The 23,428-nt window shown below is 39.9% G+C and overlaps 1 protein-coding gene across 2 annotated transcripts; it reads right to left on the bottom strand.

Moving 5' to 3' along the window:
- Positions 1-11,280: 11,280 nt before the first annotated feature.
- Positions 11,281-23,166, bottom strand: prodhb (proline dehydrogenase (oxidase) 1b). 2 transcript variants are annotated; one of them, XM_042421314.1, is made up of 14 exons: positions 22,502-23,166; positions 21,240-21,448; positions 19,099-19,133; positions 18,860-19,009; positions 18,537-18,601; positions 18,323-18,439; positions 18,123-18,196; positions 17,830-17,911; positions 16,405-16,497; positions 15,735-15,881; positions 14,759-14,934; positions 13,890-13,988; positions 13,683-13,771; positions 11,281-12,566 (listed from the first exon to the last, which is right to left on the bottom strand). In XM_042421314.1, the coding sequence occupies exons 1-14, from the start codon at positions 22,868-22,870 to the stop codon at positions 12,376-12,378; spliced, it is 1,896 nt and encodes a 631-aa protein (XP_042277248.1). In that variant the 5' UTR covers positions 22,871-23,166; the 3' UTR covers positions 11,281-12,375. The 2 variants fall into 2 exon arrangements, with proteins under 2 accessions (XP_042277248.1, XP_042277249.1); XM_042421315.1 differs by lacking the exons at positions 11,281-12,566; positions 13,683-13,771; positions 13,890-13,988 and adding an exon at positions 14,290-14,373.
- Positions 23,167-23,428: the final 262 nt, after the last annotated feature.

The raw sequence follows: 23,428 nt of genomic DNA, 5'->3' as shown, positions 1-23,428 counted from the left end.
GAATAATAATACGGTTGTACTTTTAAAGACTATATTTCAACTTGCAATAAGAACTAGATGACAGCTTTCAGCTTTTCAAGATTACTTTTTGACAAATAGTGAAAAAAGGGGGGAAAAAAAGGTTCACTTTGTTGGTGTGACAAAAGGCTTGCTTTGCTACTGTGTGGCATATATTTCATGTTTTCATAGTATTTTTCTTCTTCCATGCTTCTGATGTGTAACTTTCCAATCTACAACTGAATAGTACTCCTCGAGTGGTCCAAATGAAAACAGGACCCAGATCACAATCTTCACATTAGTCCAACAGGTCCTCCAAATTAAACGACCAATTAAGTGATTTGACCATGCTCTCCAGAACAACCCATAGGAGCATTTTCTATAAGACACTTCTATCGGCAGGACAACATATTTTTTAAAAATGAATGATGCTTTATGGTGTGACAACGCCCTGGGTAGGGTCTGGTGAGGTGTAAGCACAAAAACCAGTTGGTTAGCGTTAGGAAAAGATCACGATTTGGATTAAAATGATCACTTGAAACGCGGTGTGAGTTAAAGTTACTACTTCCTTGAAGTTAGGCAACCTTCATCTTCATGGCAACAGTAAACACCACAACAATCGTAGTTACGGTTTTTAAAAAACTGTCGCCACTCACGATTGGAAACATGACACTCACATTTGGAAGTGGGACATGAACAGCAGTCTACTGCAGCAAAGTCCAAAGTCGACTTTTTGTAAGTTAGCATCTAACCAGCCACCAACCCGCCACCTCCAAATATGGAAATTTGTGTTATATAGACGTCATTTTAACAGCATCCCTTCTCCAGGTCATAATTTCTACAGCAGCTAGATGACGTCTGTCACTCAAACGTAACTATAGGTCATTTTTGGCAACTGACATTACGACCTATAGTGTCGTTTTGTCACTATGTTGATACATGCACTAAAGCCTTTAGAACATTGAATCCATGCAACCCAATCGCCAGAACAAAATGTTGGTATTGAACGTTGAATATCTACCTTTCAACACGTGCAATACGTAGCATATTAACATTTCAACAAAACATATCATATCAACATTTCTACAAAACGTAGCATATTAACATTTATATCCATTGAGTAATGATGTTTCATAATGAGACAACGCTGCGGTTAAGGTCTGGTTAGGTTTAGGCACAAAAACCACTTGGTTAAGGTTAGAGAAAGATCATGGTTTGGGTTAAAATAAAATAAAAACTAAAATAAATGTCCTGACGTCTCGCTAAAAACACGGGCGGGCATTGGTTTCGAGGTGGTCTCAAACCGTGCTCTGTGCCAACTTTCAACATTCTGCCATGAAACTTACTAGCCATCCACCGACCCCTCCTCCACCCAATAGGAAAGTCAGCTCATACAGATCGTATGTAAACTACATCACCTTAGAAATGTTGATATGATACGTTTTGTTGAAATCTTGAGATGACACGTTTTCTTGAAATTTTGATATGATACATATTGTTGAAATGTTAATATGCTATGCATTGCACGTGTTGAAACGTAGATATTCAACGTTTCTGTGGTTTGCAGAAATGTACAATGCCACCATTTTATTCTGGCGGCCAGGCTGATCCATGCTGTAGTGCATTTTGTGCTGCTGCAAAATGGAGTTCTGCACACAAAATATCTTCATCTGACATTTTGCCATTACACCTTTGAATCACTTTTGGAAAGTTTTCATCATCACCATGCTAGAAGTGGGATAAAACAACATTAATATAACTGAATTCACATTAGCATTATTAATACGTGCAGTAAATTCAGCACATGCAGGATTTGCATCACAAAGCGATAGATCTCCTATGCAGCCTTCATCTGGGAACAATGCACTCACAGCAGAAAGTGAGATCAAGGGGTGAGTTGGCTGTAATGCCCACATGGGACACAGAAGACTGAGAACAATGGGTGTGAGGGAGGTCTAAGGAAGTAAAATTGTTTTCCACAGACAGATTTGTAAACCACTGGAGCAGCTTGTAAGCAGCTTTCACTCAGACAAAACAATTCCATCAGCAGCGAATGCCTGCCTGCTTTTGAGACGTCTGCTTTCTATGGATGAATGTGTTTAACTTACAGCTTATATCTGGTTTATATTTCCTGATGGAAGCAAAGCATCCCTGCAAGCCTCGTTTTTATGTACAGTATGTGCCCTTTACTGCTCACTGCAGCCTACAGTGTGTCTCAAGGCAGGGTGGGTATTAGCAGAGAGTTACTGGAGGGGGGTAGAGGAGCCATGTGGGACAGATGAGGCTATAATGATGATCTTCACCATGAGTGATAATGAGTGCTAAGGTAATCCTCGCCTAGGACCATGTGCAAACACAAACTAACAAACACACGTTATGCTCGCACACTCTCATGAACAAAATGCCACCAAGAAACACACACACACATACATCTTGAAACCCCCCACACTTCGCCTGTGTCTTATCAGTCTGGGTACCAAGCTTGCAGGGAAATCAGAGGTGTCCAATCTTGCCCCCAGGAGGCGAACTTGTGGCCCCCCAAAGGCTGTTATGATGATACTCACCCTCCTCCTCCTCCTCCTCTTCTTCCTCTCTTAACAGCTTTATTCCTTTATCACACAGGCAATCAGATAGATAGCACTGCTCTGAAACCCTTCCTCCAGCTCAGTGATGGGAACTGTGGACCAAGGACCTCACTAATGCAACCTCCCAGCCCCGGGCTTGTTAGCTGGAGCCACCTCTGAAAGAAAAGAAGGGGAGACAGAAGAAGAGTAGGGGAGAGAGAGGAAAGATGAGTGCTTGAGGGGTGTGTGTAGAGAGACGACAGTAGAGCATAGTGTGCACAGTGTTTTTACAACTGTGTGTGTGTGTGTGTGTGTATTTGTGTAATGTGTGAGTGTGTGTGTGTGTATTGTGCGTGTAGAAGAGACACTGTAGTATTTCCACAGATAAAAGAAAGGAAAAACGAATCTCTCTCCCATGCGTCGTAAGTCTGCCCCTTTGAATGAGAGTTAAATCCATCAAGTCAAAGTGGAAGAGCTCTCTTTCTCTCCCTCTCTCTCTTTCTCTCTCTCTCTCTCTCTCTCGCTCACCCCCCTCTTGCTTATTCTCTCTCTCACTTCCTCTTCCTCTTTGATCTGATTGTTTCTCTCTCGCTGGACCAAATCAATCTGCCACCCACAGATCATGTCATCACGGAAAGAAGACAAGACCACGTGTGTTCGAGCCAGCCCGCATGACACTTAATGGTTATTTGCGCATGCTCTTCTGTGTGTATGTGTGTGCGTGTGTGTGTGCGTGCACAGCAGCGAGCATGTGTGTGTAGCCTAAGTGTCCCATCACAAGCACGAGAGCAGTCTTCCTGCTATGCTTATGAATAAAGATATTATTAATCCTTAAAACATGGAGGAGGGGATTACTCTGTTTACTACAGTGCATGTCTGTGGAAATGGAGTGCTCTCACCCAGTGATGGTGGCATGTTTGGACTTCCAAGAAGCTTTATGAAATGGCAGAAGAGAGAGAAAAAGAAGAGAGAGAAAAGAAGAAAGAGGAAGAATGCAAGAAGCAGTGTTATGTCTCTCTGTGTGCACACACTGGCTGTGTGTGGGTGCGTATCTGCCATATGTTCTTTAGGTGGGCCTAATTTATGGAAAATAAGAGACATGTTGGGTATTATGGCTCTATTTTTAGCACCAATGTTCTAAGACCATTGCTGGTGCTTCCATGTGTTTAAATCTGCCCCAGCAACTTGCCAATATTTCTTCTGCCTTCTCAAAATCCTGATCACGATAAGAGAGAATATAGGGGGGGGGGTGAGTTGGGGAGAAAAATTCAGAGAAGCCAAGCAACCAATCTCCCAAAATAGGTCAGTTTGAAAGCACGATGAATTTTCATACAGCCTTTTAAAAGGGCTTTTTAGGACTGAGGATTGTGGAGGAGAAGATGCTGCTGAGGATCTCTCTCTCACACACACATACACACAGCTGGGTTGAGGTTCATGGAAGGGCCGTGAAGACTACTACTGCCCCCTGGTGTTTGCCACCAGGATGACACATTTTTCCCACTTGGGCTTTCATCCAGAGGCTCACCTCGACTAAGCATTTGGCGAGGCAGAAACGTGTGGGTTCAGTTTCCTCATATAGGCATCATGATAGCGGCTTCAATGACGATGTGGGTGTCCAAAACGCCGAACAAGAACGGATGAGATGTCCATATTTTTCCCCTTCACACGCCCGCTTTCTGTATCTCAGAGTGGGGAGCCTACACAAACACAAGGGAGAGGGAGAAATCAATGAAGATGTGCCAGACTTGGCTCTCTTATCCGGAAAATCAGTGCTCTTATAGGCTGTAGCCTCACGTTCAGCCTCAGGTTGTGTAAGAATAGGAAGGCACTCTCTGACTCATCATCCCATGCAATTATTCATATCCTGTTTGGAGAAGTGATCATATAAGTTAATACTGCTGACATGGCTCACAGTTCACCTCCAATCACGCTTCTTTTCAGCTCTATTCAATACATCTGCTGTAGGCTATGTTCTCTATAGAATGTCTCTTCATGCCAAAATCTGTTCACAATGGGGCATGTGATTTAAGCGTCCTGTGTTAAATTTGTTCTATTCATTCAGCCTTATTTAATTCATTAATTTATTCATTGTATTCTGGAGAGAACCACTCCATCCATCACTTTTATAAATGCTATTCTTTCTTAAGCTAGTTTAATGAACAAAGGTTGTCAAATTATTCAGATTTCACCACAGGAGGGGAAAATGCTAACGGAAATTGTTACTATAAAATCAGTTGACATCATGTTCTGTGGACTATCCAAAATAACTGGGAAGCAGTTTTGGCAGTGAGATGTTTCTGTTGAATTTTTGAGTATAATTTTTCAACAATATGTCTCAAAACATGGGCAAATAAAACTATCTAACCAACTATCTGAATAATATGCACCTATGGTGGAAAATATTTGGTACTTCTTTGTGATTTGGGTGAACTGACCCTGTCAGAAAAATAGGAAATACAAGGAGTCTTAAAGAATAGGAGTCTAAACCAGATATGAAGATAAAATAAATGCCAGTGAGAGAGAGGAAGAGAAGGATAGGTATATTTTGGAAGTGGGTCAGATCCATAAGGTTCGGTTCAACATTGTTTACTTTGGTTTAGCTGTGCTGCCTTCACAAAAGCACCTCAGTGCTATCTCTGACAAATCCAAACACCAATCTGGTCGATCACTGTTTGTCTGCTCACCGCAGAGTAGCAAGAAAACCAGCCTGGCTGCTGCTCTCTCTCTGCTTTCATCTCAGCATCACTGCTTGGGTAAATGTTTCTTCGACTGTTCTGGCATGACAATTGGATCCCCAAACCAGAGAGCACCATGCCATGCCATGCTGTTTGCCTGGAAGCATGCTGCTTTCTATAGGCACACACACACACACACACACACACACACACACACACATATCCAATAACACATGCAAAGAAACAGACAGATGCAGGTGTTTGTGTGAGTAAACAGCATAGGGGAAATAACATGTTTCTTTCTTTATAGAGAGATCTTCAACAATAATTTGATAGAAAAAGAATCAAGTTCAGATGACAAACAACTGTTTATGAGACTTTTCTGACCTGCCACCTTTATAGTGGTTTTAGTCAATTCAGGTAATTAAAGCTAATTGGTTAAGGTTATGAGAATATTGCAGTCATAGTAAAAAGAAAAAAGAAAAAATAGTGTTGACTATTCGTGCACAATGAGATATGAACTGCCAGTGACAAAGTCATTTTCTATGCCAAATATTTCACCCTGACTTCCTCCAGCACACAATGTCTACCTATTTTCTTCAAAAAGAGGTCATGATTCAAATGACCACAAGAGGTCACTTGTCAGGAAAATGTTAAGGTTGCTTTAAGCATATCGACATATGATTGATACTGTCTTTCTATTAAATTAAGTTGATTTTACAAAGTATCCGGTCATTTGACCAAGAGTAAAGCTCTTGCATCTGCCAGGTTGGTCAAATGATAAGTTTGTATGTTTAATAGGCCTACAATTAACACTGTAAAATATTTGTATTATCTTTATCATGGTTATATTTCAACCGTGTCACCAGACAAGAACGTCAGTTTGGCAAAGATTCTGTTGAAATCACGGTATGGCTGAGGTTAGGGAAATGCCATGACAAATAAACTATGATTAAGGTATGGTTAGATTTGGTCACCAAAACACTTGGTTAAAGTTAGGTAAAGACTGTGGTTATGCTAAATAAAAATGTAATTAGCAGGGCTGTGACAAGACGCTTATTCCAGTCCCCAGGATGATAGTTGGACTCCATCCATCTTTTAGCCCCCCAGTACTACATAAAGGATAAACTACCTCTTTCATTGGTACTGGACTTAAATCCTAAGGATACACATTCTTGCAGGTAGATGATTTCTGTCCTGTTTTTGATAAACAGATTCCAGAGTTAGCCAAGTAGCTATAAAACTATGACACGCAATTCCCCTATACGTTCTTTTTAACCAGGAATAAAGAAATAATTCATTCAATATTTGTAATGCTCCCAATCCTACATTGGAGCTTACTGTTATCATAAACTAACAGACAGTGAGCCATACTGTTGCTTTTGTGTCTAAGCTAACACTACTTAAAAGTTACATCAGCCTAGCCAGAATCTCTTGTAAGCAAAAACGCCAACTTCTGGTTTAATAGTAGCCTAACTTAAAAGGGCTACTGAATTATAATTAAGTTAGAACATTGCTATATACAGAAATTAGTAATAAAGAAATACTTACCAAGGGGCTAAGATGGTTTTTCAGCTGTAACTGAAAAATAAAGAATCCTGAAATATACATGGCATAGAAATAATGGCTTGCACACTCTATAAATTGATATATTTTCACGCCTGTCACCTATATGATCTTTGCACTCCAAGAGGATTTACGTGTTATTTATTTACAGGCTCTTTTTCTTATATACAGTGTATGCACAAATAGGCAGAGTGGATTTCATATGTATGTATGTATGTATGTATACAAATGCTGACACATATAAATAATCACTCATCCAAGAGCACACACACCAATATGGTTTTCTTCTCCCGGCATCAGGTAGCCAATCCATCCTGTAATGGAGAATTGTTCTTTTTCTTATTAAAAGAACAGGTGGCCATAAGATACCAGTCTCATTTTTCACTACTGCTGCACTCCATGAGTCCAAACTAATGATCAAAACATTGAGCTGCTCCAATTCATCTCTCACACCAGACTGATAGATATGGGAACTGATGGGAGGAGGAGAGTGCATGTATGTATGTGTGTATGTGTGTGTATGTGGATGCAGGTGTGTTTGTTTGAGCCTGATGATGTGTGACTGTGCATGGATGTTTGTTTCCAGAGCTATATGTTTTCTGTATGGTTGCATGCACATATGTGATTATGCATGGGTGCCTTCATGGGTTTGAACAGGCGCATGTGTGTGTTTAGGGCAAAGGTGGGAAATCTAGGCCTCCAGGATAAGTGTTGGAACGAGGTTGTTTGGCCAGCGGCTGTGACGGATCCCTCGCTCTGCTCCTTTTCCACACTGGTGGCAATCTCTAAGCAGTTTCCTCTTCGACAGAGACCCCCTGTCTGTTTTTTTTTTTTTTTTTTTTTTTTATGGTTCATTCGTGCAGCACCATGCTTATCGCTTTCAAAGGGAAAACAGCGTGCATCTCAAAGAGAGAAGATGAAAGCGGTTTAATGATCTATAATACATGGGCGCCATTCATTGGCACAGAACAAAAGGTTTGGGTGTTGGGGGAGAAACAGCAGACTGTAAGAAATCTAGACAAGATTTGTTTTTGTCATCCACCTTTACTGGTGACTTTGAGGGAGAGAACTGGGAGTCACTGTCATTGTTTTTTTAATTCTTCCTTGACAGCTTTACTCGCCTCCAAATGAGATTACTAATAACACAAACCAGTCAGTAATGAAAGACTGAGTGGAAGAAAAAAATAATAACTCAGGGATGTGTGATATGGGTGTGATATGTTATTTGCATTTGTTCAACCCTCCCTGTTACAAAACCTGTGAAAAGTGACAACACTCCGCCACACACATCCACTCGGGAGATTTGGCAGATGATTTCAGTGATTTGTGTTTGATAGCACAGTGATGACACCGATGTGACGCTTTGGTGTGTGAAATAAAAGTGTTTTCCGTCCTGCACACTTGACAGCGTTCAGGACGGAAAACACAAACTTTCCATTTCTCCCCTCTCTCCTGCTCTCCCTCGGCTTTTGATCATTTGTGCAACGTTCTGCCTCTCTATTTGGACCGATGAGATTAGTCATCGCCTGTCCCATCTGTTGTGTTTACGACTCATTTGTTTACTCGCTGGTTTACATCAGAGCTCACTGTGGCTAGGGGGATTCCTTCAGCTCAGGGCTGGGTCTGGGCTCAGAGGTCAAGTTAGCTCAATGATTCTTCACATTTTTCACTAAGTAGCTGTGATGAACAAAACAGATTCCCTTCAGTTGTGACTGTAATGACAGGAAAAGTAATCAAAGATGCCATCTGAAAGAATCCAAAATGAGAACTGTAGACAAAATGTACATTTTGACAGGTCAACCAACTATTTCACTACCTGTAGCTCTACCACACTGTTAACCAGGACTCACACATGCTCATTTACTTGGGGAGTTTTGACAAGTCCAACAGTTTTGCTGTCGACAGCTGTGTGAACATGGCTTGACAGGACAGGTGGTGATGTAAAGCAAGCCTGCATAGTTTCACATTATGTATAGATGAGCAGGTCTGACACAGCTGGAGACACTCATTCACAAGTGAAACTTTGCTGAAACCCAAAATGATCCACTGTAATGTTTTTTTTAAGATAGATTGGAATTAGCATCCATCACTACATCCATTTGCCATACCCACATATGTTAATCCTGGATAACTGGAAGTTTACAGTATTCATAAATTGTGTTGTATGACAAAATCTCCAAAGATTAAATGCTTTTACAGTTGTTATATCTAAAAATATTATTGATGAAAAGCTAATCCTTTATCAAAGGTCACATTCTTCTGTTGCAAAACACTCAAAGTTTCAGGTCAGAGTGGCTGGTTTGGACCCCACCCCCTTCTTCACACAAAACAGGAGAGAAAGCAAACACGTCTACATGAGCAAATAATGATTCATACCTACATAAATTCATAAATAAATGATGGAGTCACAGAGTGTTCCTGCTTGATTAACAATGTACTACAGTACTCATGCATTTTAATTTTTCTGCTGACAAGTTTTAAATTTGAGTTCTCTGTCACAAAATGATTTGATTAGTATCCTGCAGTCTTTTTTATGTAATACATTATTGACTTTAGTGTTCCTAATTCCTAATTATTCCTAATTATTCAGGTACTAATTGTAAACTCTTCTTTTTTGTGTATCTCATTGTAATGTGTTACCAGTTATTTTACTGGGGGAAATGTCAGTGTCCTGCAGAAAGTTAACAACCCTTTCTCCTTGTTAGACATTTGAGCCAAGTTAGTCTCAGATGCTATAAAATATTGACAACATGTCTTGCAGCATTTTCACTGATGCCAATATACTGAGTTATACTGTGCTTGTCATTCTGTCCGGTCATGTAGAAATTATGTGGAGATCATGTTGCAATGTCACGAAATACAGTCTACTGTTTACTGTTGAAGGTCTTCTTTTAGCATTTTCCCCTCTATTTCTACTGCGTTAAAGTTATATTTGTACAGAGGAGCAAAAAAAAAAATTCAACTTGTCATAGGGAATAGTCCTTGGAGCTGATGGGAACTGAAAAAGCAGCTAAACTGGATTTTCCTGTTGTGGTTGAAGGAAAAGAGCAGCCAAAGTTCAGTCGGCAGGCGGTTAGTGAGTGAGTAGTACTAGCATTGCCACAGTCATACGTAGGAGTTGACTCTTACTGATTATTCATGTGTGGTTCTGACTAAAATGGTGAATACAAGGATCAAGTCGCTGATGTAAATGTTAAAAGTGATGTTACGCAATTGTGGCGACAGAGGACAACTCCCTTAACACTTTTGCAAGATCAAATCATCCTTCTACTGTATATTGTGAAATGATTTCAGTAACCTTTCTCAGCGCTCTTGGAGTGACATAAAGGTTTAACATCTACTCATTACAGCGGATAGAACTCACTATGCTTCGGCCTAGTTTTCAGTTTTATGCACAATGAGCCAGTAATCTCTCAGTTTGCTGTCAAAAGACAAAAAAAGCACAACACTCCTGGGTGACTCAAAGCCACCGCTCTCCTGTCAGTTCATCTACTCGCACACCAACTCCGATTAGAGATTAAGTGGCTGCTTGAGTGCAAGCAGCAGGCCAATCCAACCATTGTGTGACAGAAAAACAAAATCTATTCAACTATCCAAACCTGAGAAACGATGCTCAATATATTTTCACATCAAGGCCTGTCACAGCATATGTAGCTGTGCTTTGAAAAGCACCGGACTGCTGTGTAGTCCCATTGAGACCCACAAAACCAAGGGCAAAGCCGAACAAACAATCTAAGACATCAAACCATGTGGAACTAATGCCAGAAGAGCCCAACAAAATCTGTTACATATGCCATCCTTCATGTCTTGCGTAACACAATGTCAACATCATTACATAAAGTAAATTAGCTCCGGCTGCCTCTATTACATGCCTGTGTGCTATAATGTCGGGAGAAGTGTCGATAAGTCTCAAAGAATATGCTGAGCCTGTGCTGGTTTTGACTGACTTGAAACTTGTGTAGAATTTTCCACACTATAATGTGTCCTCTAAATTATCTTTGCAACTGAAGCTAACCAGGAAAACTCCAGTGCCCTGTAAGAAGGGATTTGTTGGCAAATGTATACCCGAAGGCACATCTTACATCAAAAGTGGACTTGATTCTTAATTAAACCAGAATACAGCAGCAGTGACAGCTCTGTGGTGCTTTGCCACAGTAAAACTTAACAGCCACTAAAGTTTCTTCTGAGTAATGATTAATGCATCCAATTTCTGTGATCTGTATTGAGCGTAGCATCATGGGTAATTAAATGGTGGTCTACAGAGCACTGACTGCTCTCATAAAATGACAAGGCCATAATTATCATGAAGCTTGGTTACCCTCTGACTCAAATACTAATTGTGTATCAATAACCGAGTGGAATATGTCACAGAATTAAAACCCCAAACAATCTAACCTGTACAAACAGCTCACGGCAGCAATATTACAGTCAATAACATTCGGTTTGTCTTTTCACAAAATTGTGATGTAGACTTTGGATATTCATAGAGCACATATTCATTTATTGAGCAATTTTACAGGTCCATAAAGTGTGACCTACAAATTTAATCACCTGCTTCAAACATATGTACAGACAGAAATGCATAATGTTAATCCATCATAATGCAATAAGACCCAAAATAAACCCTCTAATTTATTATTCCCTTCTATATTAACTTGTGTCAAAAAAAAAAAAAAAAAAAAAACCTGTCAGGCTTGCAGGTGTCTGTATGAAAAGGAGATTCACTCACTGAATACTGAACACTGTATGTTCTCTTGTAACATCTCGGTGACCAAGAATATAGCTTCCCCCAGTAAATACTATAACAAAAGCATCCCACTCTTATGAGAAGAGGGATGTGCTGTGAAGAGCTGTTTATACTTTCTCACTGATTCACAAACAGGCATCATTTTTAAACCAGCTATGCAACCTCAAACACAGCACACAAATATATAGAGAAGCCTCCTCGGGGTACTGTATGGCTGTCCATGAGTCAAAAAAAAATAATATAGGAGGGGAATATTGATGTTTCCTTTACTACCATTTAAATCAAGCCTGTTATTTTTATTATTGTTGTCCCCTTCCAAGATAAATAGGGTGATAAAAAGAAACGCCCGCCCTGGTCTCGTTGACATTTTAGGGAGTCCTTTTAGAACAGTAAAGATGCCCACTTGATGGATACCAGAGCTCTATAGACAACGGGAAGACAAAATGAGGAATGCTTATGGATACAGAGGCGGATAAAGAAAAGAAATAGAGAGAACATGAGCAGAGCATATAAGAAGCTGACAGGGGTGAAGGTGGGCGACATCAAGGAGGAACAGAAGGGGAACAAGCAATGGAGAAAAACAACAGTGAAACACAGAAAAGAAAAAAAAAGGACAGAGTAAGAGAGTGACATTCAGAATAGTCCATCAACAAGAAAACTCCAGGACAGGGTAGAAGAGGAGACATATATCCAGAGAGAGCTGAACAGAGGGTGAGATAGAACAGACAGCCACAGTAGCAGCCATCAAGCAGAGAAGATTTAAAAAAAAAAAAAAAGAAACTCGACATGTTGACACACTCTTCTCTCTGTCTCTTCTTCTGTGCTTTCAGTACATCGGTCTGTAGAGAAGCTCCCCGGAGGCAAGTCTGCGTTTCAGCTCCTTCCACAGCAGCTCCCTCTCCTTTTGGGCACCCTTCATGAAGCCTCGGTTCTCCTGGGCTCTCCGAGACAGGTAGGGCATCACCTCATTCACTGGCCCATAGGGGACGTACTTATAGACGGGGAAGCCTGCCTGGCCTGGGGTTGGATTGCGTGGGATGGGAGACAAACAAAACAAAAGAAAAAGGGGCTTTGTAGCATGACATGATATGGATGTAGATGATACATGTAGACAAATTGGATCAATGAGAATATTCTTCAATTTGTGTACAAATAAGATCAATGCCACTTCAACGTATTGTGAAACGTTTGGACTAGTTAAACTGACTTCAGCATCTACAGCAGCATCTTTTTTCCAGTCTATTTTAAACAAATTCCAGTCATCTTGATTGGCTTCCCTCTCTGAATGATTAAAATTCTTGTAATCAGGCAAGTTTGCAGGGTGCACAGCAACCCTCAGTTTGCTGCATTTGAATTAGAGGATGTGCTGTTGTGTGCCAGTTAGGCTTACACACTGCAATAGTTTTGCCTTGGCTAACTCTAAAATAAATGCCCTTTTAGCTAATCCACAATTATTTTTCAAAACATCAAAACAGGTTACAATTAAAAAAAAAGTCATGAAAACAACATCCTGAGTGAAAAAAATAAAATAAAATCATGAAAACCGAATAATATGGCAGCTTCAAAAATAGTGATGGACAAATAAAGATCTCAACTCCATGTTCTGTGTTACATAAAACAACTGCTTTATTGTTTCAGGATTCAAAGACACAGCACTGACTGCTCTATCCCTCGAGAAAACAGCAAAGAAACAAATGTGTGTCTGTTTACATCGGTGCTGGTCAAGGCCGTTTCAACTTGAGCCTCACACTGACAGACAACTGCTTGACACCGCTGTATCTGTCTCTGACTGACAAACAAAGTGGTAAGAGCCGGCAGCAACACTTCATTAAGACAGCTTGTCAATACTGAGGTGTGTTCGTGTGTTCTGTGTTAATACTGTATGTCACATTATGGGCCGCAGACTGACTTCTACATATGTACCCTGTGCAGTCCATGTGGTCTGCATGGAGTACATGTGCGTAGCTCAAAGGTCTTAAGGGACACAGTTGAGAGAGCTATAGAGGAGGATAGCCGACATTGATCCTCAGAGGCTGGGCTTTAACTGTCAACCCTATGTAGGGCAGGGAAAAGCAGTACCTAGTGTTTCTATGGTTAGGTGTAAGAGCGTGTGAGTGTGTGTGTTTTTCTCACCCAGTGGGAAGCTGATCTGATCACACATGCCCAGTAGCTGACCAAAGTACACCTTGTTCTCTCTGGGCAACAGACCTAGCTCATTCATTCTGAATGAGAGAGAGAGATGAAAACACAACTTTGTTTATATGGATGCAAATGTAGAAACAGTATAAAATCCAAGCCTGTGTTTTCAACCGTGTGTAAGGAAAAGAATTTAAACTGTACCTCCTCAAGGTGTGTTTCACCGTGTCCTCATTATGGGAAGCCACCATAACGTTAGCATTTCTTTTGAGCGCAATCTCATCCAGCACGTAGTCCAGACACCTTATACAAACACATAAAAGGAAGGCAATGTGAAGTGAGAATAACCACAACCATTTTTCTCTTAAACTGTTGAAAATAAAACGTTAAACTATATGTTATTTAGTATATTGTATGCATATTGTGGCTTACATTGTATCATCCAATTCATCTTTCTCATTACCATATATGATTTATACCATTGAGTGGTGTAGGACTATCTTTACACAACTAAACAGTAAAAAAAACATTCTTAAACACCGAACAAACCTTGCCTATCATCCAGATGTTGTGTCTTTCCTATGTTGCTGTTTACCTCAAAGTATAATTGAATGCTTGAGGAGGGTGGCCTTTACTCTTGTTTGCACAAAACATCCCCACAGGCTTATTTCTTTCAGCTTGTCTTTATCTAGGAATGTCAGAGAATTGTTACGACACAGCACCTCAAGAGTTGGATGGTTTCTGTAACTTGCACAAGGACAACTCAATGTGGCGGGAGCTTGCTGACACAAGATCTTAAACTCAGATACCCTGAAGGACATCTTCTCTAGATATTAAATCCCTGTGCTCTTCCATTGCCATAGGCTTGTCAGTAGAAGGCTGCCATTTCAAATCTGTGAACCCCTTGGGAGAATCGGGATGGTGAAAGTAAAAAAAATGAGGTGTCTTTTTGCAAGATGAGTAACTCTAAACTGTTTGCTGTCCAATAGCATAAGAGTAGAGTAATAATGGACAGCCTCTCAGTGTGAATATAAGGGTGCGGAGGTTGGGTTTCAACAGCTCTTAGCCCTTACCTGTGGTACATCCTATTAGTAGACTCATAGTCAGGGTTAATAGGGTCCTCATAACCAATCTCTTCAGCCCTCTCTCGCTCCTGATACATGTAGGCCCCACGCACCAACTTGGCAGCAAAGTGCCATCCCTCACGTCGAGACAATTCTACATCCATAGTCACATTGTCATAAGCCTCCTGCACAGCAAGAAAGGAGACGATAGACTCATTAGCAAGTAAGAAAAAAAACCCAACTGGAATCAAGTTTGGATACAATTTTAGAAGCAATTATTTTGTATATTGAGCTGAGCAGAGCAAAACATTTTAATTTTCATCAAGATCGAACGACACTAAACAATACAACACTTTATTCTTTCATACGTCTTTATTCTTTCATATGTCAAGTCTATTGTTTCTAATCTACCTAACCAAGCCTTGAACACATAACATCATTCGCCAACCAGACACCACATCTGTCTGAAAGGAAAATCAATGGCTGTGTTTTCACATAAATGACAGTCATCCTCATAGGAAAAGAAAAATCAACATTTTCTGTCTGCAGCAAAACAGTGGTGTATCATTATGCACAGCAACTAATTGGAACCAACAATAATCTATATAGTTCTAATTTATCCAACACATGGTATATGTTAATTTCTTGATACTGTATGATTTAGGTCATAATATGGTAAGCCTACTTACTTTTTGTAGAATAGCAATTAGGTTGAAAAATGGATGTTAGACAAGTGAATGTCTGATTAATGTTAGCAGCTCTTTCAGGACCTAAAAGGCTTCTCATTTGAAATTGTGTATAAGAAAAAATACAAATAATGTTCCCCAATTTCCCACCAACATTATCATATCATGTCACTGTTTCATCCTCAACTTAGCAGCCTCACAGCAGTCTGTTTACACTTTATGACAAGTGTCTGCATGCTTTGTGTGCATATTCATCATTAACACATCTGAATCAGTTTTTTTGCCACTTGTGTTCTGACCTTGAGGTAGCATTGATAGGTGTTGAAGATGACAGGTTTATCTTTGTTGTAGATCCTCTGCATCTCCAGTGTCAGTCTGCTGATAGCTGGCTGGAGGTAGGTTTGCTCTGCATCCACCATCAAGCGAACACCATTCTCTAAGGCATGCTGGGATACAAAAGATCTAATTTGTTTGTTGTAATAAACACTGTGTGTTATGCTACGGCTTAATTAAAAATATTTTTTATAGTTGAAACTCTCTTCAACTAAATACATTTGATCACAGTTTCTGTCTACACATACATTGTGATTTCGGACACTTTAATTCTACAATACAAAGAATACCTGAGGCTCATTATTGTGCTTATTGTTACAGGGTTTAGCAACGCTCACAGATTAAACATGGCTCTGCTGTATAATATGGCTTTTAGTGACTAATAAAGTATCTATTCATATTAGTGTACTGTATAAGCATAAAAACAAGAAAAAACAAGATACATTGCAAGGCGCTACACAGAAAATGTCATAGCAACCAAGAAAAAAAAAGCTTGCTATAAATTATCACTACTGCACCACCCATGCCACATTTAGTTATACCCATGCTTCCTCCTGCATTTGTATCATATATTTGCTACTACATGTGTGCGAGTTTGTGAATAGTAATCAGTCTCTTAAATGTATGCAATATTACCTTCGCTAAGACATCCATGCGCTGCAACATCCTCTTCATTTGTTTTTCCTCCTCTATAGTGAACTCCCCAAGTAGAGGCTCCAGCTCACCTAGCTGGGCAAACAACCCAGGAGATTGTACACAATGTCACACAGCATGACACCTATTAGTGCTTCTTACTTCATCCACCCTTCAGCTGTCTTTAGTCCAAGCAAAACAGATGCTGTATGTCTATGGTAACTTGCCCAGTTTCTGTAGACATGCAATCAACTCAAGCCTTTCCTTAACCCAGCACCACACCTGATATTGGAGCTAACCACAGCTCTAGAATAGAGACATTTTACACACACATTTACTCAAAGTTTGACATAACCCTAAAAGAATTTCTAAAAGAATCATCAAACCATGAAGGATTTAGAAGATGATAAAATAACAAAAGCTAAAGATAACAAAAGCTGTAATTGATGCAACTCTGACCTTATCAATTTCAAATTGTAATTACAGCAAGAGAACTTATAATTAATCAAGTTTAATAACAATAAAATAACAAAACTTTTTAAGTGTGTGGACAAAACACTTCATTTTTACAACTGTTCATTACCAACTTGATATTGACATGATTGGAGCCAATTAGTGAAGTGTTTTAAATTAGAGTATATTTGACTACATTTTTATTCAACTTTTTATTGTAATTACTTTCACATTTCCCTGAAATGAGTTTTTGTCCTGGAAGTATCAAAAACTTCTTTATATAAAGGGGACCTTGTCTGGTGTTTGCCTAGATTGTGGAATGAACCCTAAATACACTTGGATTTCTACATCACACGGTTGCTTACATATCTCTAGCATATCCTCTAGGTCGTAGCAAATCCTTACAATCGTTCTTAATAATAAATGATTTCGCATCCCTACCAGCCAACATTCTGGTTGAAGGCAGGTGGAGCTGATGCAAAACTTGGAACAACAAAGACCAAGTCAGCTATTGTTTCAGTATGTTTGGTCTTTGAATAATATATATATATCTAAAGTCCCCATCCACTCAGAATTGTGCTTTTTGTTGTTAAGTCTCTTAGATGTTTGACCTTCACTGTGCAGAATAATGTATGTGCAGTTTTGACACTAGAAAACTCTTGTTCACATTCATCTGCTGAAGAGGGAAAGTTTCTCTGTACATACCTTAAATCTCAGTTTAAGGTGTGTACATACAAACATGATTTTGGGGCATTAAAATGAATGAAATGAAATGAACAATGTTTGCATATTTATAGATTCTGGATTTTCCAATGAAGGGGAAGGAGGAGATGTAATTTTTATTTAGGTAATAGGTCTTTTTATTGAAAAACCTTATCAGATACAAATTATTATACCAAGCAGAGCATTTTTAAATGTCTTAAAAAAACAACTTAGCAACATTTTTAAAGTAATTTCATTATTTTTTTCACTGACCTCTACGTTTGGGACAACAAGCAGGTCCGATATCTTTGTTCTGTCATCTATAAGGCTGTTCCAGTCAAGCATGTCAATAGTTCTGTCGAGGCAGAGGATTGCAAGATATCAACAGGAACCAGAAAAACTATTTTTGGTTGCATTTCATAGCTTAGCCACTTTTTTCTTATATCCACATTTTCTTATAAATTGCTTTGAACAAAATAATTTTCCCCACTTCCTACACTGACATTGTGTGACAGATATTTCAGAGATATTTCTGGTCTATTTTGGTAGTCTGTGTTCATGCTTACCCTGAAGATTCCTCCTCTCTTCCAGTAAACCAGCCATAGAAATCACCTTTTGCACCCAGTTTGGTCAAGAATTCCTAGATGGATACAGTATATAAATCTAAGGTACTGCACTTTACATACTGAAAAAATATCTGTAGCAACATCTCTACACTGTGTGGGTCACAGACATCACCAGGTCAACAGAAGAAGAAAAACTCCACCTGCATCTGTTTTAGTTCCAGCCTCTGCCCTAAGGCCTCCATGCCATCTTTCCCCTGCTGTGATGCCAAGAAGGTGAAAAATCGGCGCCATTTCACCAGGACCTCTGAGAACTGGAGCTTTAAAAGAAAAAAACATGTCAACCCACCCCAACTCTGCTGCAAGAACATCAGCTAAACTGGTGCATTGACCTCCTAATCACCCCTTAGTGCCTACCAGAAACTGAGGTCGTCCTAGAGCAGTCATTTTGATGGCAGAAAAGCCATCCATTGTACTCCCACCTAGAGGTAGGACACAGGTACTTAGTTTTAAAATAAATCAAATGATGCATGCATTAAGAGTGTGCTGCATGTAATAAATGGAGTGTATAACAGAACTGGACCACATGTCCATGGGTTGAGGGATGACAATATTTGCAATATTTGGTAGAAAATACCAAAAATGACAATATGAACCGGCAAGATTTAGAACAGATACAGCTGTAAGTGCCAAAACAGGGAAATTGTATTAATGACTTAATTTAACTTTTGTTTACTTACCAGACGCTTTAATACATTTGATAAAGGTGTCCATATGCTGGTCACATTTGGCCTCATCAGCATAGAAATATGTGCGGGCTCCAGTCACTCCCCCACGTCGGTCACCGAATCGCTTGTGTGCTTTAAATTTTTTCTCACTGTGGTCCTTGCCTGAGGGTGAAAACAAATTTGCATCCCTATTACCTCTAATTACATCATATACTGTGTCCACAAATGAGGAACAAAACAAGGCAGCTTACCTATGCTCTCTTTCTCTGCAGCCGAGATGGATGAGCTAAATTGGAGGAAACACAAAGGGATACAATAAGTTACCCTGAATTTAAGCATCATTAGAAATGTAAGTTGCATCGGGATTTTAGCAAATATCTGGCATTTTAGAGTTCAATTTGAGAACTTGAACTCTTTCTGTGAACATTTTGGCCTTATTGCAGTGTCATGCCAGAGGCTGACCTTGTGTTTAGTGATCCTATATGTGCTGAATAGTCTCGCTGTCAGTCTGCTGATCCTCTGGTGAGGGCAGTTGTAGCATCACACCACACTTGACCTATTCTACCCTCATCATAGAGCACTGGGCAGCTCATGTAACCAGACAGATGACTGGACATAAGGGACGTCAGTGGGAAGGCAGCTAGGAGTTCTTTTGTTTTAACATTAGATGCCATTTGGCCGGCACTTTTATTGTAGAAATCTGGATGTGATTCCAATGCAATCCATTAAACACCAGCTGAATGTTTATTTCCTTAAACAGATGTTACTTAGTCACTGAGGCCACTTGTTCAGTATTGTTTTATGTACTTTCATTTTTCATCTAAAAATCAAAACCAATCATAATGTTTTCTGTAGCATTGAATAGCTGAGGTAAGTAACCCAGCTGTCAGAGGAAGGATTAAGTGTACCTTCAATTCTGTTGAAGATGCTTTCCGTGTTACACTGTGAAGCACTGATTATAGCCAATCTTTTAGCGTCAAAAGATTTAATTGAATTTGACATCTGGCACAAAATATTGGTTATCGGCAGCTTTGTTACAAAAATGTCAGTAGTGCCCTTCAAAAACCTGCATGAGTCAAATCCTAACTGTAAAATCAGGGATTATATTTTTAGTTAAGATGGCCTACGCATCTGAACCCTGGCATTGTAAGTATCATGCTCTCAACATCAAGCCAAGGCTCTCTTCTGTTCCTTATATCTCTTTCTGTGGCAAGGAACAGACTAATGTTCTTGTTGCTATCTTGACAGATCATTGGGGTGCCTGTCAAACAGTGCTCTCTGAGATCAAGCTGGCTTAATGCACCTTGTCGTCCTGCCTTAGGTTTTAAGGTGTACGTTCGCCAAACAAAAGCTTTATAGGCTGAGATTTGATAACTCGTTTGATGTTTCCAAGCAGGTATCCCCTAGACACAGTATATCAAAGCTCTGCAGTGATATCCTGTTACTAGTGATATGGTATGAAAAACTTACAAGAAGGGTCAAAAAAGTCATAGCAAAGGGCTTGCCTGGGAGCTTTATCATTGCACAGAATGTGATAACACAATAAAACAATAATAAAGGACGTTTGGTCTGGCACACGCCGACATTGCAGTCAGCTGTCAGTCTGCGTCAACAGACTTAAACACTGGATACTTACTGCCTAGCCACCTTGTTTATTCACTGCACCTGACCTTTATAAAAGTAGAGGTGTTGTGTGAGAGAATAAAGGTCAGTCTTCTTTGGCTGAGCATTATGCTCCTGATAGGTAAATCTGACAAATGCATTTGCCTTTTTCACTTGAATGAAACGGGCATCAAAAAATATTCACTTTAGCGATGTCACTGATGTGATATTCACTGATGTGACTGTGAACCAAATCCTAAATGAGCCAAAATGTCCAAATTTAATTTTGGACGAAGAGATGTCCTAATTACTCAAACTGCATGAATGCCCAGAGCTACAACTTAAGTAACATTGCTGCTCCTGCTGTCCGGAGAGACTGCTTGCATAAGGCTTGCACTGTCATCCAAGTTTACATCAGCTCATAGCAGCCTTGTGCTTCTCATGTGACAGGATTCCTAACAAGTGAGAAATTCTGTCCAGACAGCCAATCCAGAGTGAGGGGCCATGTCAGAGCCAACAAATCAGGTTTTAAAGGGTGTTTACTTCCTGGTTGGAATAAAAATAAATCTATTTTTGGCATCAAACAAGAGGAAAATACTCTAGGGTGTACAGTTCCATTTACAGTGGAGAAATGATATTTGTAACTTGATGTCAGTTTTTCTCAGTAAGTAGTCCCATGATTCCTCTTACTTTGATATTAATTGTTGAACAGTTTACATGAAACACTGACCACACCATCTTATGAATTTAATATCTGCTGAAATGTATGGTAATACCGCAACTTTCATACTCCATATCTTTCTGCACAGCCTCCTCTTGGCTGATGTCTTCCTCAACACTGTAGTCCAGGACAGAGCCAACACCAAAGGCCTGATTCTTCTGGATCAGCGGCTTGATGGCCCGGTGGTCCTCACCAGCCACAAACTGCCCATAAAATGTCATCTTCATGAACTGGTTGAAGCCTCTCTGGCCCAGAATCTTATTACCTAGATCCATTATCTAAACAGAAGGAGAGAAGACATTATAACCAGTTTTGATAGGTATCTATAAACTCATTAATCATTTAAATCAATTCCACAATGTAATTTGGCTGAGATTATGTAAACTATGATGTCCCAGAAAAAAACAGGCAATGTCTAGGCATGTTTTAAGGCAACAGGTTTTACCTGACAGACTAAAAAAAGACAAAAAGCAGCAAGTTGCTCTTTCATGAGCAAAAGAAATACAAATCTTGTTGCTACCCTCAAGCTAGAAACTACACAGGGCATGTCAGACTAAAACAATGACAGAGGATAACATGTTGCAACTCAACTGAAAACCACACTAACGTCAGATTAGATCACTACTTCACATTCGGTGTAGCTTCCGGCTTTACATTTATTTCATTGATTACATGAAGTGAGATGTGATAATTGCTGAAAGAATTAACCTGCAGTCTATTAAAAGACTCACAACATGGGCTGAAAAGGATATATTTTCATGAATGTAAAGTGTGTCTTGTTATCACCAATCAATTCAATATGCTGTGTATAAATATTACACCACAGTAAAAACTAGCATGACATCGAGCTGAGGATGAGCATCATGGGCTTCAGAGGGGTTCACTTACATGCTTGGAAAAACAGGTTGTAATTTGAGAGATGAGTGTTACACGTGAGCCTGAGGCGCAAACAGTTGGGCCTGTGGGTTCAGACTTGACATATAACTGACTGAGGGTTTGCATTGAACACAACCTGAGGCCTTTCATGTTATAGCATAGACGCATCTTGTTATCAATAAGCTGTCAGTACTAAGACAGGTTGTTTAAATGTGCACACTGCTATGTGATAAAAGTTGATAATGTCTCTAGACTCCCTTGTCTAGTGCCTATATAACTCAGACTTGTTTTTTGGTTGATAGTGTTAACAACCCCTTTTCCCCATTGTGCTGTATGAAAATGTCAAACAATTATGCTGACTTTTAATAGCCTGCAGTGTCATTATAAAGTCACCTGAGGAACAAAAGGCACATTAACAAACAGATTTTATCTTTATGCAGGTATCACCTCGTTACCTCTTTATTCTTATCAACCAGGAAGTCATAGGAGCAGAGTTTGAAAACCACCAAACTTCTCAGCAGCTCTAATGAGTCTTTGCTCTTATAAGCCTCCTGGCTCTGGTCAAAGTCTACGGTGATCTCATTAGCTGCGTTGGTGGTGCCGCATCTTCCTCCTGTACCGGGCTGTCCGGGTCCGGATCCGGGGGACTCCGACCGTGCCGAGTCATGTTCAGCGGTGCCGCGGCTGCTATCGTCCTGCTGCTCCCTCTGGGTCGCCGAGGTGGAGGTGACAGTGGACCGGAGTCTTCGGCTACAGAGTACCCGTTTAAAGGAAATATCCGCCCCTGCCCGTGTCAGGGTTGGCACGGTTTTGACATAAAACATTAGCCTGGGAGTGTAGGTGTCTGCAGTGTGGTGAAGTTGCACAGACCATCTATCTGTGCGAGCTGCGCGCGCTACAGTGCTAACAGTTAGGAAGCCAAACAGGTGGACAAGCTGTGACGCATTACTTTTGTTTTTCACTCCCAAACTTTTTTTTCACATCACACGCCCCACACGAGTGCACACCTCGTTTTGAGTCGTGTTTTAACCCGCTTTTAGCAGATTGCAGCGGTGCAAATAAACTAAGAATTTAAGAGGGGTCTGCTCATGTAACGACGCACATTATTCTGTCATCCACAGGTGAGGCTACCATCAGGCTAAAAGTGACGAAAGGTTCTTTTGTTGTTCTTACTTAAAATTTTGACCTACTTAGCTTATCCTATACTTTACATAGTTAAACTCATAAGGCTATAATTTACTTCTACTCCACTTAGAAGTAGCCTTAGCCTAAAGTTAAGCTACTTCACTGTATTTATTAAAAAGCTGTAGGCCAGTTACTTGCAGATTCATATTATCATCTTAAAATATGATACACTGCTATTGATTTAATACCAGTAGCCT

The sequence above is a fragment of the Thunnus maccoyii genome, chromosome 9 (assembly GCF_910596095.1).
Source record: "Thunnus maccoyii chromosome 9, fThuMac1.1, whole genome shotgun sequence".
In the NCBI taxonomy this organism is placed as follows: Eukaryota; Metazoa; Chordata; class Actinopteri; order Scombriformes; family Scombridae; genus Thunnus; species Thunnus maccoyii.
The sequence above is the reverse complement of the archived record's forward strand: the minus strand, read 5'-3'. Positions and strand labels throughout refer to the sequence as shown.

Coding starts and splice junctions, on each gene's coding strand:
- prodhb (XM_042421314.1), bottom strand. CDS start 22,870: ATGTTTTATGTCAAAACCGTGCCAACCCTGACACGGGCAGGGGCGGAT. Junction 21,449..22,501: donor TGGTTGATAAGAATAAAGAG/GTAACGAGGTGA, acceptor CCTTCTGTTTAG/ATAATGGATCTAGGTAATAA. Junction 19,134..21,239: donor GCTGTGCAGAAAGATATGGA/GTATGAAAGTTG, acceptor CCTCCAATTTAG/CTCATCCATCTCGGCTGCAG.